This window comes from Apteryx rowi, unplaced genomic scaffold (genome assembly GCF_003343035.1).
Source record: "Apteryx rowi isolate R43461 unplaced genomic scaffold, aptRow1 scaffold_64, whole genome shotgun sequence".
NCBI classification, from domain to species: Eukaryota; Metazoa; Chordata; class Aves; order Apterygiformes; family Apterygidae; genus Apteryx; species Apteryx rowi.
In genome coordinates this window covers 888,698-910,990 of record NW_020450916.1, presented here as the reverse complement: position 1 = coordinate 910,990, position 22,293 = coordinate 888,698, and the positions used below count along the sequence as shown (strand labels likewise).

The 22,293-nt window shown below is 37.0% G+C and overlaps 1 protein-coding gene across 7 annotated transcripts in view; it reads left to right on the top strand.

Moving 5' to 3' along the window:
- The window catches only part of FBXO11 (F-box protein 11), a 61,146-nt gene that overhangs the window by 37,450 nt on the left and 1,403 nt on the right, over positions 1 to 22,293 (top strand). For all 7 annotated transcript variants that reach the window (XM_026084451.1, XM_026084450.1, XM_026084453.1 and 4 more), the window contains 15 exons: positions 1,147 to 1,253; positions 1,350 to 1,461; positions 6,630 to 6,736; positions 6,821 to 6,958; positions 15,097 to 15,314; positions 15,636 to 15,721; positions 15,843 to 15,937; positions 17,014 to 17,136; positions 17,257 to 17,342; positions 17,727 to 17,803; positions 17,913 to 18,056; positions 18,888 to 18,998; positions 20,155 to 20,262; positions 21,646 to 21,754; positions 22,186 to 22,284. In XM_026084451.1, coding sequence (XP_025940236.1) covers positions 1,147 to 1,253; positions 1,350 to 1,461; positions 6,630 to 6,736; positions 6,821 to 6,958; positions 15,097 to 15,314; positions 15,636 to 15,721; positions 15,843 to 15,937; positions 17,014 to 17,136; positions 17,257 to 17,342; positions 17,727 to 17,803; positions 17,913 to 18,056; positions 18,888 to 18,998; positions 20,155 to 20,262; positions 21,646 to 21,754; positions 22,186 to 22,284 — 1,720 coding nt within the window. The remainder of the gene's footprint in view (positions 1 to 1,146; positions 1,254 to 1,349; positions 1,462 to 6,629; positions 6,737 to 6,820; positions 6,959 to 15,096; positions 15,315 to 15,635; positions 15,722 to 15,842; positions 15,938 to 17,013; positions 17,137 to 17,256; positions 17,343 to 17,726; positions 17,804 to 17,912; positions 18,057 to 18,887; positions 18,999 to 20,154; positions 20,263 to 21,645; positions 21,755 to 22,185; positions 22,285 to 22,293) is intronic.

The window sequence follows — 22,293 nt, the reverse complement described above, 5'->3', positions numbered from 1 at the left end:
CTGGCACCTTTCTGCCTGAGTGATAAAGAACAGGACATGCCGCTTGTCTGTACTAGTGTCAACAGACAAGAGAAAGATCTGCTGCTGAGAAACCCTGTGCATCGGCTTGTCAATAAAATACGGAATTTAGGGGAAATATCTGGCCATGTTTGTGTCTCTCTTGTTACATAGCTTGAAATGGTTTAGAACTGCAATCAGATAACTTGATCTGCTGTAATATATGCAACTTGAATCTTTGTTTCATGTATTGAGGAAGGCTGCTTCTGGCTTGCATATTTAATGTCCTATTTGGAATCAGATGGACAGTCTTGCTTGTGAATGAGGATCACTGAATTTACATCAATGCTAAGATGGTTGTTAACTTGTGCTCCCTCTGCTGGCTCTTGCAATAGTAAGAGTAAGCTTTTCTCCCCCTAAATTAAGGATAAAGATGACTAACACTGGAAATCAAATTGCAGATTATAGGAATTTCTAAATTAACCGTCCTGAAACCTTCACTACATATGTTCAAAAGTACAGTTCAATTTTAATTATACAAGTCTGTCCTGTAAATAATGAGGATATTGCTGCAAAACTCTGAATCTTCCATTTGAGAGTATGGGGAGGTCACTCTTAGGTTGTGAGCATATTACTAAGTAGACATTTTAATTGGTTCAAATAGGTGATGGAAGGTATGTATTTAGCTTTAATAAAAGGGTTTAGAATACCAAAATAACTTGTACTTCATAACAGAATTACAAGTGCTGCCAGGCTGGAAACCAAATTTGTTAAACTGTTTAATTTGTGTTCAGAAAATGCAGTTGATATTTTGTAGCTATTTTCTTGCCCAGATTTTCAGTTTGTAGTTTACTTTAATGGGGGAACCATTTTCTTAGAAGTTGGAATAAGAAACTAGAAGTCAGAAAAATGAGCTCTGCACAAGAGACTTAGTACTAGATATTAAACTAGTTCAAGTTTGTATTAGCTAAAGATCAGTTTCATGATTGTCTTTTGAAATTCTGTTTGAAGATTCTTTCATCAGTAAGATTTTTTTACATGCTGAGAATCATCTTCATTTTCTTTTGTTGTTGTTGGTTTGAAAAGAATTCTGTAAGTCTCTGAGGAGTTTTCATTGGCATAAACTAAATTTTTTGTTGTTGTTTACAGCACCTGGAAAAGTAGCAGATAAAGTCATAATAGAAAACACTAGAGATTCTACCTTCGTTTTTATGGAGGGTTCTGAAGATGCTTATGTTGGATATATGACAATCAGGGTAAGAATCTCAGACTCAAGCAGAGCYCTTAATATTTTTCATGTAATGCCTATCAAATGAAATATATTACATTTATATTTTGTGTTCCTTTTTCAGTTCAATCCTGATGACAAATCTGCTCAGCACCACAATGCACACCACTGCTTAGAGATTACCGTGAACTGCAGTCCAATTATAGATCACTGTATTATTCGAAGTACTTGTACGGGTTAGTGGGCTTTTTATTGTTTGAAATTAACACTGTTTAAAGCAGGCTAATTTAACCTGGAACATGGAAGCAGCAGAAAAATTGGTTATGATCACTGTTCCCGCATTTCTTTTTTGATGCAAGTGTTTAATACAGGTCTGTAAGCCTTACTGCCTTGACATGGCATTATTACAGTGATCTCTTTGTGTCCAAGACCAGTGTGATTATGTCTTAGTCTTCTATTTGAATCAGTCTGAACTCTCTGGGCAGTTACTTTAAAACCTGATAAGTGACAGGAATGTGATTATATAAAATGTGTATCTGTTTCTTGGGGGGGGGGTGTGTATAGTTGTAGCTAGCAAGAGAGAAGGTATATGAAAAGGGCGTAAACGGGACTTTTACATTAGGTTCAGTGCTACATGCAGTATTGGGACTGATGGCATTAAAACAGTCGAGCTGTAGCTAGTATACTAAGTTCACTTTGTCAAGAGTGGAAGGAATTTCCTGTAGACRAAGGAGGAGCCATTAGCTATAGTGGCAGAAGAGATGCATGGTGTGGAAGACTGAATGCTCATTTCATCACCAGAGATCATAAGGAATATTTATACCACCTGATTTGGGAAACTTCAGTAGTCTGGATTCAGGAAAAAGGATCAGAAGTAGTGGAAACCGGAGAGGATATATGGCAGTTCACAAGCACTAGAGATGTGGCAAATTTAAAGTGTTTGAAAACAAACAGCTGAAATGGAGCATCCCAAAGGGGAGATCAAGAACTAAAATGCTCAGTCTTTGCATGGAAATCATAACACAAACTTCACATACCTAAATTCAGCTAGTGAAATGGAAGGGTTTTATACAGCAGGCTGTGCATAATGGTTGTTCAGCTCAGCCTAAAGGCAGGGAAACAAGGAAGATCTTCAGCTAGACATAGCAACTACCCTTTTCTGCTAGGAATTATATAGGAGGGAATTCTTCAGGGAACTCTAATAAGGAGAGTGTAAGTATTCCTTGTCTGCATCTTATAGAGGGAGACATGCTCTTTCTTGGAGGCTTCAGGCTGTGAAACACTATTTCACTTCTGGTCAAGGCAGCTGGACCGTTCTCATCACCTTCGTCCTAGTTTTGTTGGAGACGGATCAGCTAACATGTAGAGGTGTTCAAAAAGGAACAAAAGACAGCTAGCTGCTCTCAGTATCTTTTTTTTCCCCTTTTTTTGTGCTAAGTACTGGGAGAGCAAAGTATATGAAGAAAATTGTTCTTTAAGTTCCTACATAAAATGCTGGGGACCCCAATTTTGAATGAGAAAAATTGGATTAATTTCTTGAACCACATGCAACTTGATTACAAAAGTGGTTTGAAGACCTGCATGGCTTTATGTTAAAACATGTGCTTATATATAAGCTAGTAGTAGCACTTGCTATTTCTGTGAAAATTGTTTATTAAAACTAAGTTTTGATTTCCATGGTTAATGTTCTTTATGAAACATTTCTGATCAATTGCAGGCTCTTGCCCTCTTTAATCCTCCGGATATCTGTGTGTTTTTGTGGGGGKTTTTGTTTTTTTCCCTACACTGTATTTTGCTTTTGTCTGCTTCAAAGTCAAAATTTCTGGTCAATTTTAGAGGCTGTGGGTAGGCTGTACTACCAACATATATCAATTATTGATTTTTATTGACTTTTTTTAATCCTACCAAGCCTTATTATAACCTCTACAGGAAGTATTGAGTGTGTGTAAAAAGGGAGGAAGTTTGTCAGTCTGCCAGAAAAGACTTTTCCTGTTTCCAAGTCATTGACATCTCTGAAGTATTGAACCGTGAGCATTCAAAATCACTCTTTTAGCACATGCTTGATACCCTATCTGTAGACATCCTCATTACATTAAAGCGTATTTCCTCAATATATGTCATATGTAAAGTTCTTATTGTATGCAATATGTAAAGGTGGGAGCTGTGTGAGTGATTTAAGCTGGAGGTCTCTTGCTACCAGTCCAAAGCATCTTTGAAATTTTAAAATAAAATTTAAATGGCAAGATCCTGACTCTAGATGTTCTATTGCATCCATCATATAGGAAATCTGTATTAGTCCTCATCTTGATAGATAAAACAAGAAGTTGATGGCAATGTATGTGGGTGGCTTTCTTTTTCTTCCCTGTATTGCTTAAGTATGTGCAATCATTATGAGTAAACAAAATAAAGCCCACACCAGTAATGTGTGCTTGGTACTTTAGAAGGACCAATTTCACACAACAAAAAATGAAGTCAAGTCAAGTGAGTTGGAATAAAGAACTTAAAAAAACAAAACCATAAATCATGATAGAGGTCTTTGATAGATGTCATGATAGATGTTTTTGGAACATCCTACTGGCTTCCCAAAAGTTTACAGTTCCTGAATGTCACCAAGAAGAGGAGGAGGAAAAGGGAATGAAAGCAATTATGGAATGTAGGCAATGAGAAGGTATTAGTTAACATGAATCAGAAGCTAGGAATTGCAGGAAACTGTGGGAACTGGACCCCCCCCCCCCCAAAAAAAAAAAAAAAAAAAAAAAAAAAAAAACCCTGAAAAACGAAGATGATCTAACCTCTGGCTAGAAGAGACAGTGACAAAGTCTTAACTTGGGGAACAAAGAGTTTTAACAGTGATACTTATCCATCATAGATATGGAAGAATTTGAATGGCAAAGTGTTGTGTAATTTTTATTCCATATTTAATGAGAATAGGCAGGAATGATAAATGTGTTCATACCCTAGAGGGATAATGAAATACATTCCACTCTGACAGTAACTGTGGATGAGGTTAAACAGCTGTAAAAATAGACATTCTAAAATCATGCAAGAGTTTAAAAGGAACTGGCCAAGAAATCTTCTGGACTCTATTATTATATATCAGCAGTAACTTGAAACCTGGGTGAAACCAGGGATGGGGGATGACTGAACAAGATGATGTATGGTAACTAGTACTGCCCATTGATCCCAGGTAGGATAATGAGGTAGTGAATGCAGGGGTTTGGTCAATCAAGAATTAGAATTTATAACTGAAGGAAGCTAATGTTATTTACAGAAAGTTGTAATGATTGCATTACACTTAGCATTTTTGATGACCTTTGACTAAAAAAGGCAGCACTCCTGGTATAATTAAGTAGATCCTTGAAAGACATTTGATTTGGCCCTACAGTACCTTGATTAAGACATGAGAACATTATGGAATTAACACAGGTTGTATTAAATAGATTAAAAATAACTTGCAGTTTAATTATAAATGGTTTTGTTTGTGGCCGAGTATTCCAAAGATCACTTCTTGACTCAAAGCCACTTTGTCGATGATTTGTAGAGAAGAAATAAAATGCATACTGATGAAATTTGTAGATGATTAAGATCAAGGTGTTGTAAATCACCAAGAGGATGGGTTGCCACATCCTGTTTGGAAGGTGGATTCTGGTGAACAGTATCCCCTTCAGTATGGACAAATGCGAAGTTACAGCTGGCTTTTTGTGCCTAGTTGTGTATGTGCTTGATAGCCCTCTATGATGGGAAGCTGTATTGCTGGAAAAGGTGAAGAGTCGTAGGTACACAGCTGAATATGAACCCTTATGTGATAAAGCGGCCAACAGAACTAACGTGATCCTTAGGTGAACGTATGGGAACGTTGAACAGAAGGGGAGAGACTGTGTTACCCCTCTGCTTAGTCCTGCTTCAAAATAAAGTGCTCTTTCCTGGTGTCCATAGTTTAAAGCAATGTGTTGAAAACTTAGAAACGGTTCAGTGAAAAGTCCTAAAGGACAAAGTGGAAAACTTGATTCATAATGAAAAACATTTCAGCCACAGTTCATTAAGGTTTCAAGGAGAAGACTGAAGGGGTAACTTGCATTAGATAAGTATATGCATTGGGTGTAGCATATGCTGGTATAAGGAGAACGAGTAACTGGATCCTGAAACTAGAGAAACTCTCATGAGAAACTAAAATGTCAATTAACAGGGTAAAAACTCTATAACAAGCTTTATGATAGTTCCTCAATTATTGAAAATCTTTAAATCAAATCTGTTTCTATAAAAGATGTATACTGAAGTCCCTGCCAGTAGAACTGAAGCAGAATTAATTCAGGAAATTCTTATGGCCTGTGTTACTCATAAGGTCAGACTAGACAATAGAAATGATTTCTTTAGGATTAAAAAAAAAACACAAAAAAACCCTCTATGGATGAATCTGAATTATTAAAATGTAGTCTATGTGGTACTCTGCTTGAAGGTGATACAAAAGCTTACTGATGGGCATGTAGTACCAGCTTGCTTATTTAGTGATGCATAATTGAAAGGAAGGCGTTTGTTATATAGGCCAGATACACTTGAGATGAAACCTTGCCTTTCCGAAATCGGTGTGCATCTGCCATTGATTTTGGTGGGCGCAGAATATCGTGCTTTCGTCTTGCCCTGCAATTCAGGGACTTGAGCTCATCTGCTGAACTCCTGAATGATTTGAGTCCAAGCTGCTTGGAAGAGTTTGGTGGGTTTTTTGATTTTTTTTTTTTTTTTTTTTTGGGGGGGGGGGGGAGGGGACCCTCAGGGTGAATAATATAATAGTTGAAATCATCCAAGGAAACTGCAGCAAGGAGCTTTGTAATTCAGCTGGAAAAAGACCTATGGATTTCTGGTGTGAAGTTCTTTACTCTAGATCATGCTGTTAGTCTTCTGCTCATCTTTTGTTAGTGCATCTTTGTTCTGGGATACTGCAAAATTCTTTGTTTGGGCTCTTTGAAGGGTTGGGTTATGAACAGTTTGAAGGAGTTAAGTTAGGCAATAATTAGCATAGGATTTTATTATATTTTTGTTATCCTTTGTCTGTTGTGAATTGTCAGTATACAGTGTGCCTAATGTAGGGAAATAAATGAGCAAAAACTTTCATAAGCATGAAATATTATATAAACTATTGTCTGTTCTGGCAGTCATATGCAGCTGTGTAACCCTGGAAGAGGGACTTTTTTTTTTTTTTTTAAAGCAACTTCCACCTCAGTTTTTCACATCTACAAAATGATGACATTAGTGTTTTTCTGGCTTTGGTTTGCAATGTTTTGGCACTGTGCATGCCAAATCTTTTTTAAATACCAGTTCACACTGACTTCTCTTGCAAGAGCACTGCCAGACTATTTATAAACACACTATGCTTTGAAGCTATGGTAACTGTACTGTTTTCTTCCAGTTGGCTCCGCAGTATGTGTTAGTGGCCAGGGAGCTTGTCCTACTATTAAACACTGTAACATCAGCGACTGTGAAAATGTTGGACTTTATATTACAGACCATGCACAGGTATTTTCTATATCAGTTTCTTTATTTTGGTAAATTTGTTTACTTTTATTGATTGCCATCTTAACTTACTTCTTCATTTCCTAGGGAATATATGAGGACAATGAGATCTCCAATAATGCGTTAGCAGGGATTTGGGTTAAAAACCATGGAAATCCCATTATCAGACGGAATCATATTCACCATGGACGTGATGTTGGTGTTTTCACTTTTGACCATGGCATGGTAATGTATATGTTTTCTTTGAGGAAAGAAATGTAGATGTTGCATAGCTGAACAAACTTTACTGCCCGTCATTGGAATGTGTTTAAAAGCCATGCTTTTACTTGTGAACAGATATTTTAAAATACACTTAGTATTTCTTTTCTCGCTATTTTGTGGGCAATTTCACTTTAGCTTAAAGACAAGTTTAGCTGAAAAAGGTTTAAGCAAGCTTTTTGCAGTTGATTGACAACCTGTTATGTTGAATTATATTGCAGTGATAAAATAACTCTTGAAATAGGAAATAAATGGTAGGCTTACATTTATACTGTAACTTCGCTCTTTTCTGTAGGGTTCCGTACCTTTATCAAGGTGCCTGGAAGATTTGAAAGCATAACAAAATGTTGTGTGGAGACTTAGTCTTATTTTAATGTTACATCTCTGAAATGGGGTATGCCCACCTTCTCTGGGAAGAAGACTTTTCTTAACATGGAGTTAGTCGTGGAATCTTAACACAAAATTTTGCTTCAGAGTTTAAGCCTTCCTTCATCGTAACGTTTGTTTCTATGAGTTGAAAGTGGTTTGCCGTGTACGTGTAAACTAGTGCTGAAACGAGTGTGCATAGCCCTTGAAATAAAAAACAGAATGGATTTTTGCCACTGAAATAAAAGACTATTTGCTAATTTGTTTTAGCAAGACATTCTGTATGTCTTCCAAACAATGCCAAACCATTGTTTCTGCCTGCTTGAATGCCAAAGTCCCAATTCTCCCCACCAGCTGGCAAAACCGAAAGTTTTCTTCCATTCACTCCTTTGCTATAATTAAGAACAAAAATGTGAACAGCACCTCAAAAATGCAAAATGTGATCAGGTATGGTGAACTAAAGGTCAAACTAAAAGGCTACTGAAGTTAATATTACTCATTTTTGGATTTAATATAGTAAAAATCAGCATTCAAAACCAGTAAGATTTCAGTTTCCCTCTTACCTTCACAAGGGTACCACAGAATTTGATGAGCTTGCTGTAGGAGTTGGCTCTTACTCTGAAGGAATTGCATGTAACTTGGGTTAAGCTATAAAGCCAGTTGCTCTGGGCTTTCCTTTTTAAAGGTGTTATAGATGAATAGGAATCTCTTCTCTGTTGCGGTACAGCTATTTTAAAGAAGCCTCACTGTAACAAACTTGATTCCAGAAAGCTGCTCAAGAATGAGGTCAGCCAAAGGCAGCATTTGCTCAATGCACCGTGGAATAGTAGTGCATGTCCCCTTCTGTACGTCTTGTTCCTTGCCTTACTGCCAGATGTGCTTCTTGACTAGCTGTGGCTAAATATGTGTTAGGGCTGTTCTTCGATTAGAAGACTGTAATTAGATCTCGTATGTTATATCAGCATGCTCTCTGTAAGTAAGTGTCTTCCATCATCAAATAGCAGGTTTGCTGGTACACCTTACTCAGTCCCTGAGAAGGCAAAACAAAAATTGTAAAAATGCAAGCATTGAAACTAATGGCTTTGACTAGCAGAGAGAGTCCCAAGTTGCACTTTTGCAAACATAGCTTGGATGTAGACTGGACCTCTGTTTTCTCATTTTATTTTTCACTTTATCTTCTAACCTTTGGATCCACTGTTCCTCCCATATTCCTTCTTAGGTATATAATCTCTTGATGTTCTCTTCACCTCACCCCGTTAAGCATTTTCAGATATCTAACTGCAATAGACATTAATTTTTATTACGTTATCACGTTCACTCAGTGGTCGCTCCATCCAACCAAATAGTCAAGCTTTTTAAAGTAATCTTATTCCTATATTTGAAATCTAAGTGTTTATCAAGTCAGGCACTAAATTGCTTTATTTTTCCTGCTGAACTTCTACATGAGGCTTTTCTATACTGTTCTGTACTCCCCCTTGTTGGGGAGGAATGCTTTGTTCCCTTGTAAGTGGTTGTTCTGTTGCTTTAGTTCTAACCCAAAATTGGTTGGGTTTTCAATTAGCATTGGCAGTCAGAAAATAGTATTAATAGAGGATCCACTGTGGATAAAAGCTAGCAAGGGTTTCCTTCATCCCATTCAAGCTTCTGGGGGAGCAGGGGGCAAAGGGGCAATGCCATACTAGTCGCAGCTGATTGAGTTGCAGTTTCCTGGTCTTGATGTAAACTCAATAGGATATGCACTGCTGTTACTTTGCTGTTGGCATAAAATCATCTTGCCAATGGAAGGTCAAATGTGGTGGGATTCTGCTCTGATAGGTTCATCTTCTCTGCCCTTAATTACCTCTGAAGAGGAGAGTATTTGCTCTGTTTTGGGCAGGATTACACCCGCACGGAAGAACGCCTTGGAACAGTGGTCTGGCAGATTTTTGTCATTTCATATGTAGCTGATGTAGTTATTTGGCTGTTTTGCAGAGAGCAGTGGCAAGCTAAGTAGTTACACCTTTGTTTTGTATTGCCTCAGTGTTGGAGATCACCACTGCCTCATCTAAGCTGTATTAATGTGTTTTATAAGCACTCCTAATCTGCTTGAGTGGATACGTATATACATCCATCCCTCCAAGACTTAAACAGGTTCTGAAATGTGTAATGAAGTGAATTCAACTCTAGGAAAGCTGGCAAAGGGGAATGCTTCAGTAACTCCTGGAGGGGAGGTGTGTATGTGTAGGCTTCAGGGTTAACTGGAAAGCCTGGCTAGGAGCCACTTCTGGTTTAAGTATTGAAGTATTACGTACATGAGTATTGAAGTATCAAAGAGTAATAAAACTAGACTGTATTTGCTTGACTCATTTGAAATCAAAAGTGTATTTGATCTGTTTTCTTACAGGTAGAAAGCCTATTCCAATTCTGTATTTCAATTATTCTGTATTCTAGTGCTGTAACCAGTGTGATATCACAAACAGAACACAGTACAAAGAAATTGTTCTTTGAAAAGAACAATAGCGCATTAAAGAAAATGCAAATAACATTTATCTTAGCTGCAGACGTTAGAGTTGATTCTCCTGTCTTATACTTGCGGTTCCAGGTTTGGAAATGTTACGTACAGAATTGATGCAGTCTTTGTGATGCCTTGGGTTAAAAAAAAAAAAACAAGCAAACAACAACCACAATTACAAAACACCTTCCTCCCAACCCCCCTCGAGTGCAATAACACTGGTGTATGTGTTTGGGAGGTATTTTGATAAGTAGGAGAAAAAATAGGGCAAATTATAGAATATACTATCTTTAAGAATGTCCCAGTTCCAGTATTGAGATGTTTCTTAGTTGCAAACTTTTTGAAAGGTTTTTTTTTTTTCTCCCCCTCATCTCAAAGTCTGCTTTTGGCAAAAAGTACTCTTTGTTCTCTATCACGCTAGTGATAGAGTTGATGAGATGACATCATTGGGAAAGTATAAATATCCTTTAAGTGACGTTTTATATTTCAAATACAAATCCTACATACACTTAAACAAATTAATGAATTTTTTCTGTGCCTTTCTCTTGCTTCTGTTCTGTTATTTTTGGATAGATATATATTTTTCATTGCTTGTAGCACACTGAAGTGGGAAAAGTACATTCCAGTACTGAATTCCTACCCTACACATTCTTTTCCCGTGGGTTTGCTGTGCTGGAGTGCTGGTTGAGAAAGGTTCAAGAGTGCTTTGTTTTTCAGTTTCGTGTTCTCAGACTATTCTTTGTGTTTTGATACTTGTGGAAACTTAACCTCTTATTTCTGAAGTGGCAATATTCAGACATTTGCCTTAGTACTTGTGCCAACCATTTAACAAGCAGGCATGAAAAATGCAGCATGGCATCAGCAGTGTCCTGCATTGCAATGTCCTACAGTGGCGCCTCTTGCCAGGTGCATGAGACAAGCTGCCAGACATTTGCCATAAATCATGTTTAGCCATTGTATGCAAGCAAAAAAGAAATGTCAATTTACTATAAGAATAAACTACCATAATTTTATTTAAGTCTGAGGTTTGGGCATGCAGTCTCTATTTTCCTTGCTCCCAAATGAGAAATGTAGCACTATTGCTTGTTTTTTCTGCTCACTGAAATAAAAATATAATAGCATGTGACTCAGTAGGGTAATTATGACTAGTTGGCAGCTCATTCTTTTAAATATTACAAATTTTAAAGAAATGTATATACAGTTAGAAAAATGTAAATGAAACTTCTGCCAATTGCTACATAGAGTACCCAAGAACTCAATTGGCCTTTTGCTGCAATAACAACAATTTTTTCCCGTGTGCTAAAAATAAAGGGTTTGTTTTGCATCTTGAACATAGTCGTCTTTGTGCTGCATTTGGCTTTTTACATCAACACCAACCCTCAAATAGGGACCATTCCTGGCTTTAGGAGGCAGATTTTTATAAGTATGTCTCTTTTTGTTGTCAGTTGTGCTATATCTGTTTGTTTAAATTGATAGAGTCAGATACTCTTTAGCAGTTAACGTTTTTCTGTCTTGATCTGCAGGTAGTTTTTCCCATCCTTTTGGGAATACTAGTGTCAATAAATAGTTCCAGATTATTTAAACTTGCAACATTTTCATAATTTCTTTAATGTGTTTATTCTTCAAATAATATCACATAAAATACCTCTGCATCTCTGTAACACTGTCACCTTTTTATAAATGTGAAATAAGTTTAGTTACTGAATTAGTCTCGATGTAAAGAAGTCTCCTGAACCTGTCCAGTTGCACAGGACCTGTTTCTTCATTATCACATAAACTTTTTTGGTATGCTAAGTGGTGTGTGGAAGCATCAGCACTAGAATTACTACAGTATTTGTTCATTTGTAATTATTTTGCCTGGTCAGTGTAACAGATTACAGCAGTATTTTCCTGCCCACATAGCAGCTTTTCTGTGGTTGTAACTGTCATTTTGTGTCCATAGCTAATGCTTTGCCTGGTGTTTTAAGTAGATTTGGTGTGGAGAGCTGCTTTGTGATACCTTAGCAGTAGCTTCTGCTTCAAAAATCTTAAGTATTTTAAATCTCCTTACACTTTGTATTTTTGTGCAAGGTTGTAATCTGTTTTCACATGCATCCTGTATTCTTCCTCCTTAACATAGTGGCTCTTTTTTATTAAAGAATCCTGACACTTCAGAATGCCGAATTCCCCAGGTTCTTACACYGTTAGTTGATAAACTAGAACCAAAACAGGTCACAAGAGAGTACCAAAATACCCAGCACACTCAAAAATCATGCTTAAAAGGAGATGGAGGCAATATAAGATTTGGGATTCCTCTGTGCAGAGGAGGCGCAGCACTGGCCTTCCTGACCTTGATAGCTGCTCTCTAAATCTCTGTAAAGGATCTGTGCTGGAGCTGGTTGTCAGCTGCATGTAGCTTAAGGACTACAGGTTGGCCAGCCCCTATATACTCTTAAATGGGATTTCAAGAAAGGAACAGGCTCTCTCTAAAGGGTGTTTAATAGGGTTTAATGCGGTTTCTCTTTATAGTTTTTGAATGTTGTAGGATCTTGCCTAACAGAAGGCCCTGACTTTCTGCCCCAGCAGTCTGTTAAGGAGTCTGAGATCTAGATTTTTTTCCTTTACAAGGAGTTCTCTTCTACCAACCTCAAAGGCTTTTACAGCAATTTCTCAGCTTCTTCTGAATCAGTGGTCCTACCTCTTGGAGCCTGTAGAAGAGCAATGACACTTGTATTCTGCTCTGAGTGATGTAACGGTGTTTTAGGACAGAGCGAGCAGAATACCATCAATCTGTAGGCCCTTCTGACACTGTCTGTGAAATTGCATATTATGTAGATGCATTGAGACACAAGTACAAGCGAGAGGAGCCTTCTCTTTCACTGGGTTTCCAAAAAAGTTGTAAAATTACAGTGTATCTGATACTGTTTTCAAGAACTAAAAATCTTTGTATCAGAATTTCCGTACTATTGAATAAATAATACTTGCTGAGATTCACAAAGATACCGCTGAATATGTGATAAAGGCTCTGCTTGTTTGCAGCTTCTCCATGACACTTAACGCTTGTGAGTAAGCGCATCTAAAATACCTTTTTTCTTCATCCAGGCAGTTGCTGTAGTCACAACACATCTGGTGCTCAAAAGGAAGATGATCCTTGAAGTAATTAAAAAAGAAACACCAGACCATAAAGTAATATCTTAATTGAAATGATATATTCTGTTTAGAGGCTTAGGCCTTGTTTTATACCAAATTGTCATCTTAAGTTTCACTTGTGGCTTTGTGGCTGAATACTTTAAAGAAGTAGTCTCTCTCCATTTTTTTTGACTTTTTTATTTATCCATGAGACTGGAGACTGGGGAGCCAAGCTACACATGTTGACAATTTTCTTTGGAGCCTGTTTAATTAGTGCAGTGCCCTTCCTGGCTGCAAGCCTTGAAGTAGGGAGGGTAGGGTGCATGTTTTCTTGATTTCTTCCTTGAGCTGTGCATGTCTCTGCTTTTTTTGTAATTAAACCATGTTAGATGAAGTCTCTCAGCTACTCGCAGTACATAAGTAAGAAAACCATGAAACGGAGCACTTTTCTGTATAGGTAGGCTTAGCAATAACTTCTTCAGTAATTTTCATATGGTAGGTAGAAACACCAGAACAGAGGTACTCAGGTCTGAGATCATGTGAATAAAAACATTGTGGAATCTAGTTACACAGAGCAGTAGGAGAAATTGTGCTTTTTTGTAGTTTTCTAGTAAAACGAGTCTTCCTAGTCGTATAACTAACTCTAGATAGCTATAGGAAAAAATGTGTTTGGGACCAGATGCCTATGAGGGCAGCTGATGTTTAAGAACAAAGATCAATGAAAGTATGTCTAGCCCCTTTCCTTTTGGACTGAATGTTTTAACTTATATAAGTTTTTTATATATATATATATATATATATATGTATCGGCTCCTTAAACAGGTAACTATTTGCATGGAGGGGCTGCTGCTACTAAAGCTATAGTTGGCATTTTGTAGATTGTTTATACTATAGATGGCTTTGGAGAGCACAGAGAGCTAGCCAAAAGGAGAGGAGGAGTCGAGATGCGTTCACATTATTTTTCAACCATGTGTCCTTGGACGTAAGGAGCAGTGCAATTTTGGTTGTTTGTCAGCAACAGTACTGCTCTGAATGTCAAATGCACTGTTTTTAGTATGGCCCTCTGCAGCTTTCCACTGGAGACAGCCTGGGTTAGAGCTTGCAAGACCCATCCATAAAGTGAAACATCCTCACCTTATGATTGTCTCCCATTCACAATAAGCGATACTTCCTCTCTTCTGTTGTATAGTTTTAGTTCTTTTAGTTGGGCAAAACACACATATAATATCATTAAAATTCTCCTCAAAGAACAGGTTGAATTCATTATCTAAATATTCTAAAATTGTGTCAGAAGAAATGCTCTGGAAGGATTGACACGGTTACTTTGCGTGACCCTGGAGTGAACTGACTTGGAGAAATGACTGGCAGAGAACAACCTTTTTGCTGGGTTAGTTTTCAAGTGGATCCGTTCATCATGCTGCCATGCGAGTGCTTCTGGGCATAGCAGAAGGTGCAGGAGGAAGCATGCCTGGGCATCGTTGGATGGCTTTTTTTCATGGCTATGCTGTTTTTAAAGCATTTGTTGTATTTACAGTTTGGTTGTAGGCCTACTGCTACTGTAGTGTTCAGATGGAAGTGTACACTATATTTAAAAAAAAAAAAAAAGACCCATTGGCGGCTCAGACCAGAAGAAGGGGAAAGGAGGATGTTATTCAGCCCTGGAAAAATTACTACTTTCCTACATTCATATGCATTTATTCTGACCAGTCATTTCAAAAAAATTTAGGACACTTCTTAAATAACTTCTGTTCTTAATATATGTTTTTCTGGGTCTGAAAATGAGCAGGTAGTCTTCTCCATAGCACTGCACTTTTGATAGTGGATCTGTGGGCTTTGGGGCCTTTAAAAGGAGTTTTATCCTTGGGAGCTGCTGAACAAACCTGGAATTCAGTCCTCTTTGAAATATATATCCAAAGCAATACAAACAGTTTCTTGATAGTCTTTTATTTTGGGGAAAGACTTGATACAGTGGCTGTTTCAATTAGCTATATGTAAGTACTGGTATTTTGTCCAYTTTTATACTCTTTAAATGACCACATCGTTGGGAGGGGAGGGAGGGCAGCGAATAGCATCTTAGAATATTCTGCCTTCACATAAAAAAGGACTCTTACAGGAAACTTTGCATGTTTTGTGTCTTAAGGGTTATTTTGAAAGCTGCAACATACATAGAAACAGAATAGCAGGCTTTGAAGTGAAAGCGTACGCCAATCCTACAGTAGTTCGGTGTGAAATCCATCATGGCCAGACTGGAGGAATCTATGTTCATGAAAAAGGAAGAGGACAATTCATAGAGAACAAAATCTATGCAAACAATTTTGCAGGTGTTTGGATTACCTCAAACAGTGACCCAACAATAAGGTATCAGTTTCCTCATTGACATTTTACTATTTAGAAGAAGATTTGATGGAGAGGGGAAAAGTGCAACTTTAATTCATTTATTTATAATGAAGTGTAAATATTCCTGTTTATATAAAAATGGAATTGCTGTCTGTGTTCAGTTGAACTATGTTTTTAACTTGCATATATTCTTGGAAATGTGTATTTCTCAAAAAAACACAGAACTGCTGTTAAATTCAGTTTCAAACACGAGTCCTGCATAATCTTAAGCACTACATATTTTGCATAGTATTGTACGATGTATTATAATCATTTTGTAACATGCATACTTTTGTTCCTTAGGGGCAATGCAATTTTTAATGGGAATCAAGGTGGTGTTTATATCTTTGGTGATGGAAGAGGCCTTATTGAAGGAAATGACATTTATGGTAAATGAATTCACTTACTGCGCCTTGAACTCAGAACAATTGAAAATTTGAACATTTTACATATATAACAATTGAAAAATGAACATATAAGTTATATTAAATATGATTTTTTTGCTAACAGGTAATGCATTAGCAGGAATACAGATTCGAACAAATAGCTGTCCCATAGTTCGACACAACAAGATTCATGATGGTCAGCATGGTGGAATTTATGTGGTAAGTATTACCTGCAAACAGGCATGCAGATCTGTTTTATGTGAATGTTGGAAAAGGGTACTGTATATGAAGTGTTTGATTATACTTATAATGGCTGATGAGACTGAATTTCTTATAAAATAGGTTAATTATAGTACATTGAAGCTGGTGCTAATATTTAAAAGATGAAGACTCTTACAAATGTAGCTGAATTATTTCTTTTACAGAGTAAAATGGGGTAGCTGGCACAATTTCACCACTTTTCAGGGAAAAAAAAACTTTTAAAAGACTGAGCTTTGATAATAGTTTATAGTTACTTTTAAAAAAAGTTTTTAAATTTAGAAATCTGTTGAGCTTTTGGAGAGTATAATGCATTTACCAATAACCTCAATAAATATTTTTTTTTTCCTCCAGGATGGTAGGGATTGCGCTCGCTGTACAATTGTGTATTATAAAACTGAGGAATAAAGTGTAGATCTCAGCGTGTGCAACCAAGGGCGCTGCTAACTGAACTGGAGGAGCAGTCAGGTTGCCTTAAGTCATATCAGATTTTGTATAGAGAAAGATTTGCATATCTTCCTACCCAAAAGTTACCTAAGGTTAAGCTCATGCCACAAATGTAGAGCTCCATTTACTTGAGCTACAAGCGTAAGTCTAACCATAACAGCTTCCCTGTCTGAGAACACTTTTGTGCTGTTGTTTTAGTTTTATGCACAAACATGCTGGTTACCTTCAGTAACACGCCAACTGCTGTCAGTCGGGTGGACAGCAGTGGGTGTAGTTGGAAGTGCTGGGTGCCCTAGCTCTTGTCTGAGTGCATGGAGCTAGCAACAGCTAGCGGAGATTTGCAAATACTGCTGCAGAGTTTGGAAATATAAAGTAATGATTTACATGCAGAGTATTCTTAATTTTATGACAAACATTCAAAATCATGATGCAGTATTATTAATGAAATAGTGAAAATAAGTACTAAATTTAATAGATAAGAATTCCTTTCCTACAATAAAAATACCATGTTGGAGGGGGACAGGTACAACCAGAAAAACAATATTTGCAATTAGCAATTTTGCTTAACTCCTAAATTGTCTTGTATTTAGCATGAAAAAGGACAAGGTGTGATTGAGGAAAATGAAGTTTACAGCAATACTTTGGCTGGAGTCTGGGTGACAACAGGAAGCACTCCAGTGTTGAGGAGAAATAGAATACATAGTGGGAAACAGGTGAGTTTTGCTTTGCATGTTAAAAAGGTGTCAAAAAAAAAAGAAAGCTCTTCCATGCTTTTTTTAATTATTATTATTACTACTTTGAAACTAATAATAATTTATTTTTTAATGTGTTAGGTTGGAGTTTATTTTTATGACAATGGACATGGTGTGTTAGAAGACAATGACATCTATAATCACATGTACTCGGGGGTTCAAATAAGGTAAAGTGTATTCTGATTTTATGTCTAAACAGATAGAACTTGTGCTATGCTCTTTTTTGTCTTTTTTTTCTTTTTTTTTTTCCAACTGTTCTTGTCATTTTGTTTCTAAAACCAACTTTTTTGAAATTTGATATGTCTGAATAGCCTGAGCTTCAACTTGTCAGGAGTAGTTTCCAGTACAGCCTGGATGCTGACTAGAATGTGTGGCCATTGAGAAGTGCGTAAAGCTAAAATCTGGTCACATATCTGGATGTGAAGTATTTTTATTAAGGCTTGCAAGCAGTGAGATCTACTGGCCACTTACCACTGGCATGCGTTAAATGTTTGGCCTTGGGAGATAGTAAACTGCTTTATCAGACTTTTTTTGCTTATGTTTCTCTCTAGAACTGGAAGCAACCCCAAAATTAGACGCAACAAGATCTGGGGAGGTCAGAATGGTGGTATTCTTGTTTATAATTCCGGTAGGTCTGTTTTTCTCATTTATCCAGAATTGTTTATGTTTTGCAATATTATTGCTTCCCATTTATTACCTTTTTTTTCCCCCCCCTGCCCTCCTTCCCTCAATTTTAGGGCTTGGATTTATAGAAGACAATGAGATTTTTGATAATGCAATGGCTGGTGTATGGATTAAAACAGACAGTAATCCCACGCTAAGAAGAAACAAAATCCATGATGGAAGAGATGGCGGCATCTGTATATTTAATGGGGGAAGAGGTATTTCTTTCCCTTACTAGTGTACACTAAATACTCTGGAGAAGAGTTTAGTTTCAGATTAAGCTATGTTCTTTTTAAAGCGCTCTTTAGAAATTTAGTTCTTCTCTTCTGAAGTAATAAAATAGTTATTATGAACATACACTGATGCTTTTTAGCCTCAATTACATCAGTAATACTGAACTCTGTGGAAGACGAAGAGGTAATTAATCTCACCAAGAATCCAAGGATTGCTGCTCAGGACGGTCCTTTTATCTTGACCGCTTTTGTAAGCTTTCCATTTGACTGAAGGACAAATATTTAATTAGTCATCTAAGTCAGATCTTGCACCTGAATGTTTCAGGTTTTGCTGATGTCAAGAGACTTAAGAAAAGACCCAGACTTGTAAGGGTTCTTTCACACAGCTATAAATTTCAAAATGGTCCTTCTCTGAAATCCTCTGACCATTGTATATCCTGGTATCAGCTTCTGATACTTGGTAGCTAGTCACTTGCTGTAAAAAAATAAAAAATAAAAAATAATAATAAAAAAAAMCCCTTGGTGTTTCCTCAAATATAAAATAGGGTTTAGAGGGATCACTTGTGGGTTTGCTGTAATGGCACATATGTTCCCAAATTGTATTCCACATATTGAAAAAAAAATACCCTTAGATAATTTTTGCACTGAGAATGACTTTAAACTTGTATTGCTAGCAACTTCAGTGCTGTTGATGACTATTCTCCAGATGAAAGAATTAACTGGATGATGATGCATGAGATCTTTTGGAAAGGTTTCACAGAATGGATAGGGAGAAGTTAACAAGCTGAAATGTCATGTGTGTTGATTCTGTCTTAGGTCTTCTGGAAGAGAATGATATCTTCAGGAACGCTCAAGCTGGCGTTCTTATCAGCACCAACAGCCACCCTGTGTTAAGGAAAAATCGAATATTTGATGGGTTTGCTGCAGGTTTGTATTGTTTAAATAAAATTCTGAAGTGTTAGAGCTTAGAAAAAGCCCTTCACATAAGCTAACTCTGATTTTCTTTATCCCACAGTATTTAGAAATTCTTAACAGAGATTGGGATGTTCTTTAATGTCTTCTAGAACTCATTTGAGAATTCAGAATTGTAGCCAGAATATCTTTATAGCAATCTTTGGAATTACTAGCCTGTTGAGAAACAACACATATTCTGCCTTCTCTTTTTTTCTGTGAAGTCCTTTTTTATAATTTTATTTTAGAAGTAATTGAAAAAGTTGTCTAGTTGATCTGCTGGATGCTGGTTTTGAATATTCTATCACTGATCCTGTTTTAAAACCAAGGCAACATAGAGCAATATATGTTTTAAGGATATTTGAATTGCATCTCAAATTTAACCATCTCCCAAACATGAAAAATTGTTGAAATGAGCATTTCTGTTGACTCCAAAAGAGATGAAGAATGAATTAGTAGTGATTTTTGTGCAATTTGTTGTTTAATGATCACACTTTCATAAGTCTTGCATTCCATTCCAACTAAACTTGCATTCTTGAGTTTTCTCCCATCTTTCTTTCAAGAAGAAGCAAGTTTTCTGAGAAGAGCCTCTAAAGGTGTAGTTTGGGGGGGGGGGGGGGAAGGATAGGTTGCTGTCAAGAGCAATCCTGGAGAAATGGCTTGGAAGACACTGGTTAATGATAAAAGCTAAGATTTAAAGAAATGATTTTTAGGTGCCCATCTCAAACTTCTTTTAAAAGAAGTTCTTTTAAAGAGGGTAAGGTATGTGCACAAGAACTTTCAAATATACATGAAGATGACAGGTTAAGCACCCAAAAATCATGTCCCTCTTGAAAATCAAAGTACTATTTTATCAAAGAACGATATTATTAGATGAATTAATAGTTTGTTACTACCGGAAACCATGCATGCCAGCGGTAGCTTTTTGAAAGGATTCAATACAAGTATTTGAACTTCAGTTTTGTAGCAGATTACAATGCAATTTCTAGCTATGTCATTTTACATTTTTTCCCTGAGTAGTTTAAAAAAAAAAAAAAAACTTGAAACTAATGAGAGGTACAAATGCACAATGACTAAGGATTTAATTTTTCCCACTCTCTTTTCTCTTTCCTATTTCCCTGACCCAAAAAAGGTATTGAAATAACAAATCATGCAACTGCAACATTAGAAGGCAATCAGATTTTTAACAACCGATTTGGAGGTTTATTTCTAGCATCTGGTGTCAATGTAACAATGAAAGGTGAGTCTGAGTTCTGCTGCATGTGTGTGTTCATTTTGCATTTTTTGATTTGGTGGTGGTTTTGGTGGTCTAGAGTTTATCATACCTTCTCTCCCATCCTCATCTTCCCCCCACACTTTTGGCTCAGTTATGCTAACTTTTTAAGCTGCATTAAAATTAAGGGTTTTGACTGACAGGAATAAGACAAACTAAGATATTTCAATTTTTTAGACTAATAGCCAGAAGCTTTCAGAGGTAACTTCAGGTTTTCTTGTTGTATTAAAGCTCCTTTATTAGCTCTTCTGTCTCATAGTTGTTTGCAAACTGGTTACTGGACACTTGTTTTCAGATATGTGAGAAAAGGCTTTCCATTACACTAACTTACAGTGTGAATTTGAGATGGGCCAATCAAAGAGGTAAAGAAATGTGCTTTACTTGGCTTTAGGATCTAAAAGCATGACTATTCACAATCCCCAGTCACTTTGGCAGAAAATGATAAGAACAGTTTACATAAATAAAATTTTCATGTATAGTGAAGTGTGCATGAAACAAGATCCTCTTGTTGGAGTGATGGTTTGAATGGCAGACAGCTACCGGAGGTTATTCTAGAAGAAAAAGGTTAATTTTGCAAGAAGCTTTTACCTGCTTAGATGTACTGGTTATACCCTTTTCTGTGTAATTCTTTAGATCAACTTAAAACCCAACCCCCCAGTCCCTGGTTCACAGCTCTGGGGCTTGCTGACTGCATCAGACAGTGCTGTGATGCTACTGGGGACAGACAAAAAGGTTGAGGTTGAGTCCCAACTTTGGGACTTGACAGGAGAAGAACCAGTATTTGAGTAACAGTTGCCAAAGAGGGGATAACCAAATTCGTAAGGCCTTGGGCACAACTTTTAAATGCTGGAGGTGGTTGGGAACTAATTCCAGCTTCAGTTCTATTGGAAAATGCCTTATTCTTAAAAGGGTGAAGAGCTGTGCTTGTCTGCTTTCTAAGAGGGGTGTGTAAAACTCCTTATGGTCAAGGGCTTGCAGGCTAGTGGCTTTCACCTGTTTTGTTTTCAGACTTTTTTTCAATAGAAAACTTAAGCCTGACAGGAAGGCTTGCTTCTATAACCATCTTTCACCAATTCACAAAGAGTATTTAAATGAAAGAGGGGTCTGGTTTATCAGATGTTTTATGCAAGGATCAGATAGAAGAGCAGTCTTTTTGGTCTGAGGAATGCACTGTGCTGTCTGGGCATCTGCCTTGTAATCTAGCATCCAGGATTTGATATACTTAAATGCCAAAACTAAAATTCTGGCATGTAACTAAATGTTTGTAATGGTTCTAATTTTAATAAATAAATAAATCAGACTATTGACCCAGGTGTGACTAAGTACTGTGGGTTTTTGTTCCCCCAATAGATAACAAAATAATGAACAATCAAGATGCCATAGAAAAAGCTGTCAGTAGAGGCCAGTGTTTGTATAAGATATCAAGTTACACCAGCTATCCGATGCATGACTTCTACAGGTAACAAGTTCTTCTGCAAGTTAACAAGATTTGGGGGGGGAGTCACCTACACCAAGTTTTTTTTTTTTTAAATAAACACCCACAGTGTTTCTTTTAGTAAGTCCCCTAAAACATTTGCTGTGTGTCAGTTAAAGCACAAATGAATGTTCTTCCTCACCTGCAACAGAAGAGGATTAAACAAGTTCCATTGCCTTGACTTTGCTGTGGTCTTGAGATGATGTATGGTATGGGATTACATGGGAGAACTGCCCTTTCAAAAGCCAAAAACAAAAGTATGCTATGAAAATTCAGGTTCACTATTCATGTAAAATCCTGAGGTTTTCCAATCCTGTGCAAATCTTTTCTTTAATGCCATTCTCCCTCCTCCCCCAAGCACTTTTCTCAGCTCACCAGTGTTTGATTCATGCCTAATGTGATGCATTTTACTTCAGATGTCACACCTGTAACACCACAGACCGCAATGCCATATGTGTGAACTGCATTAAGAAGTGCCATCAAGGACATGATGTAGAATTCATTAGACATGATAGGTATGTTTC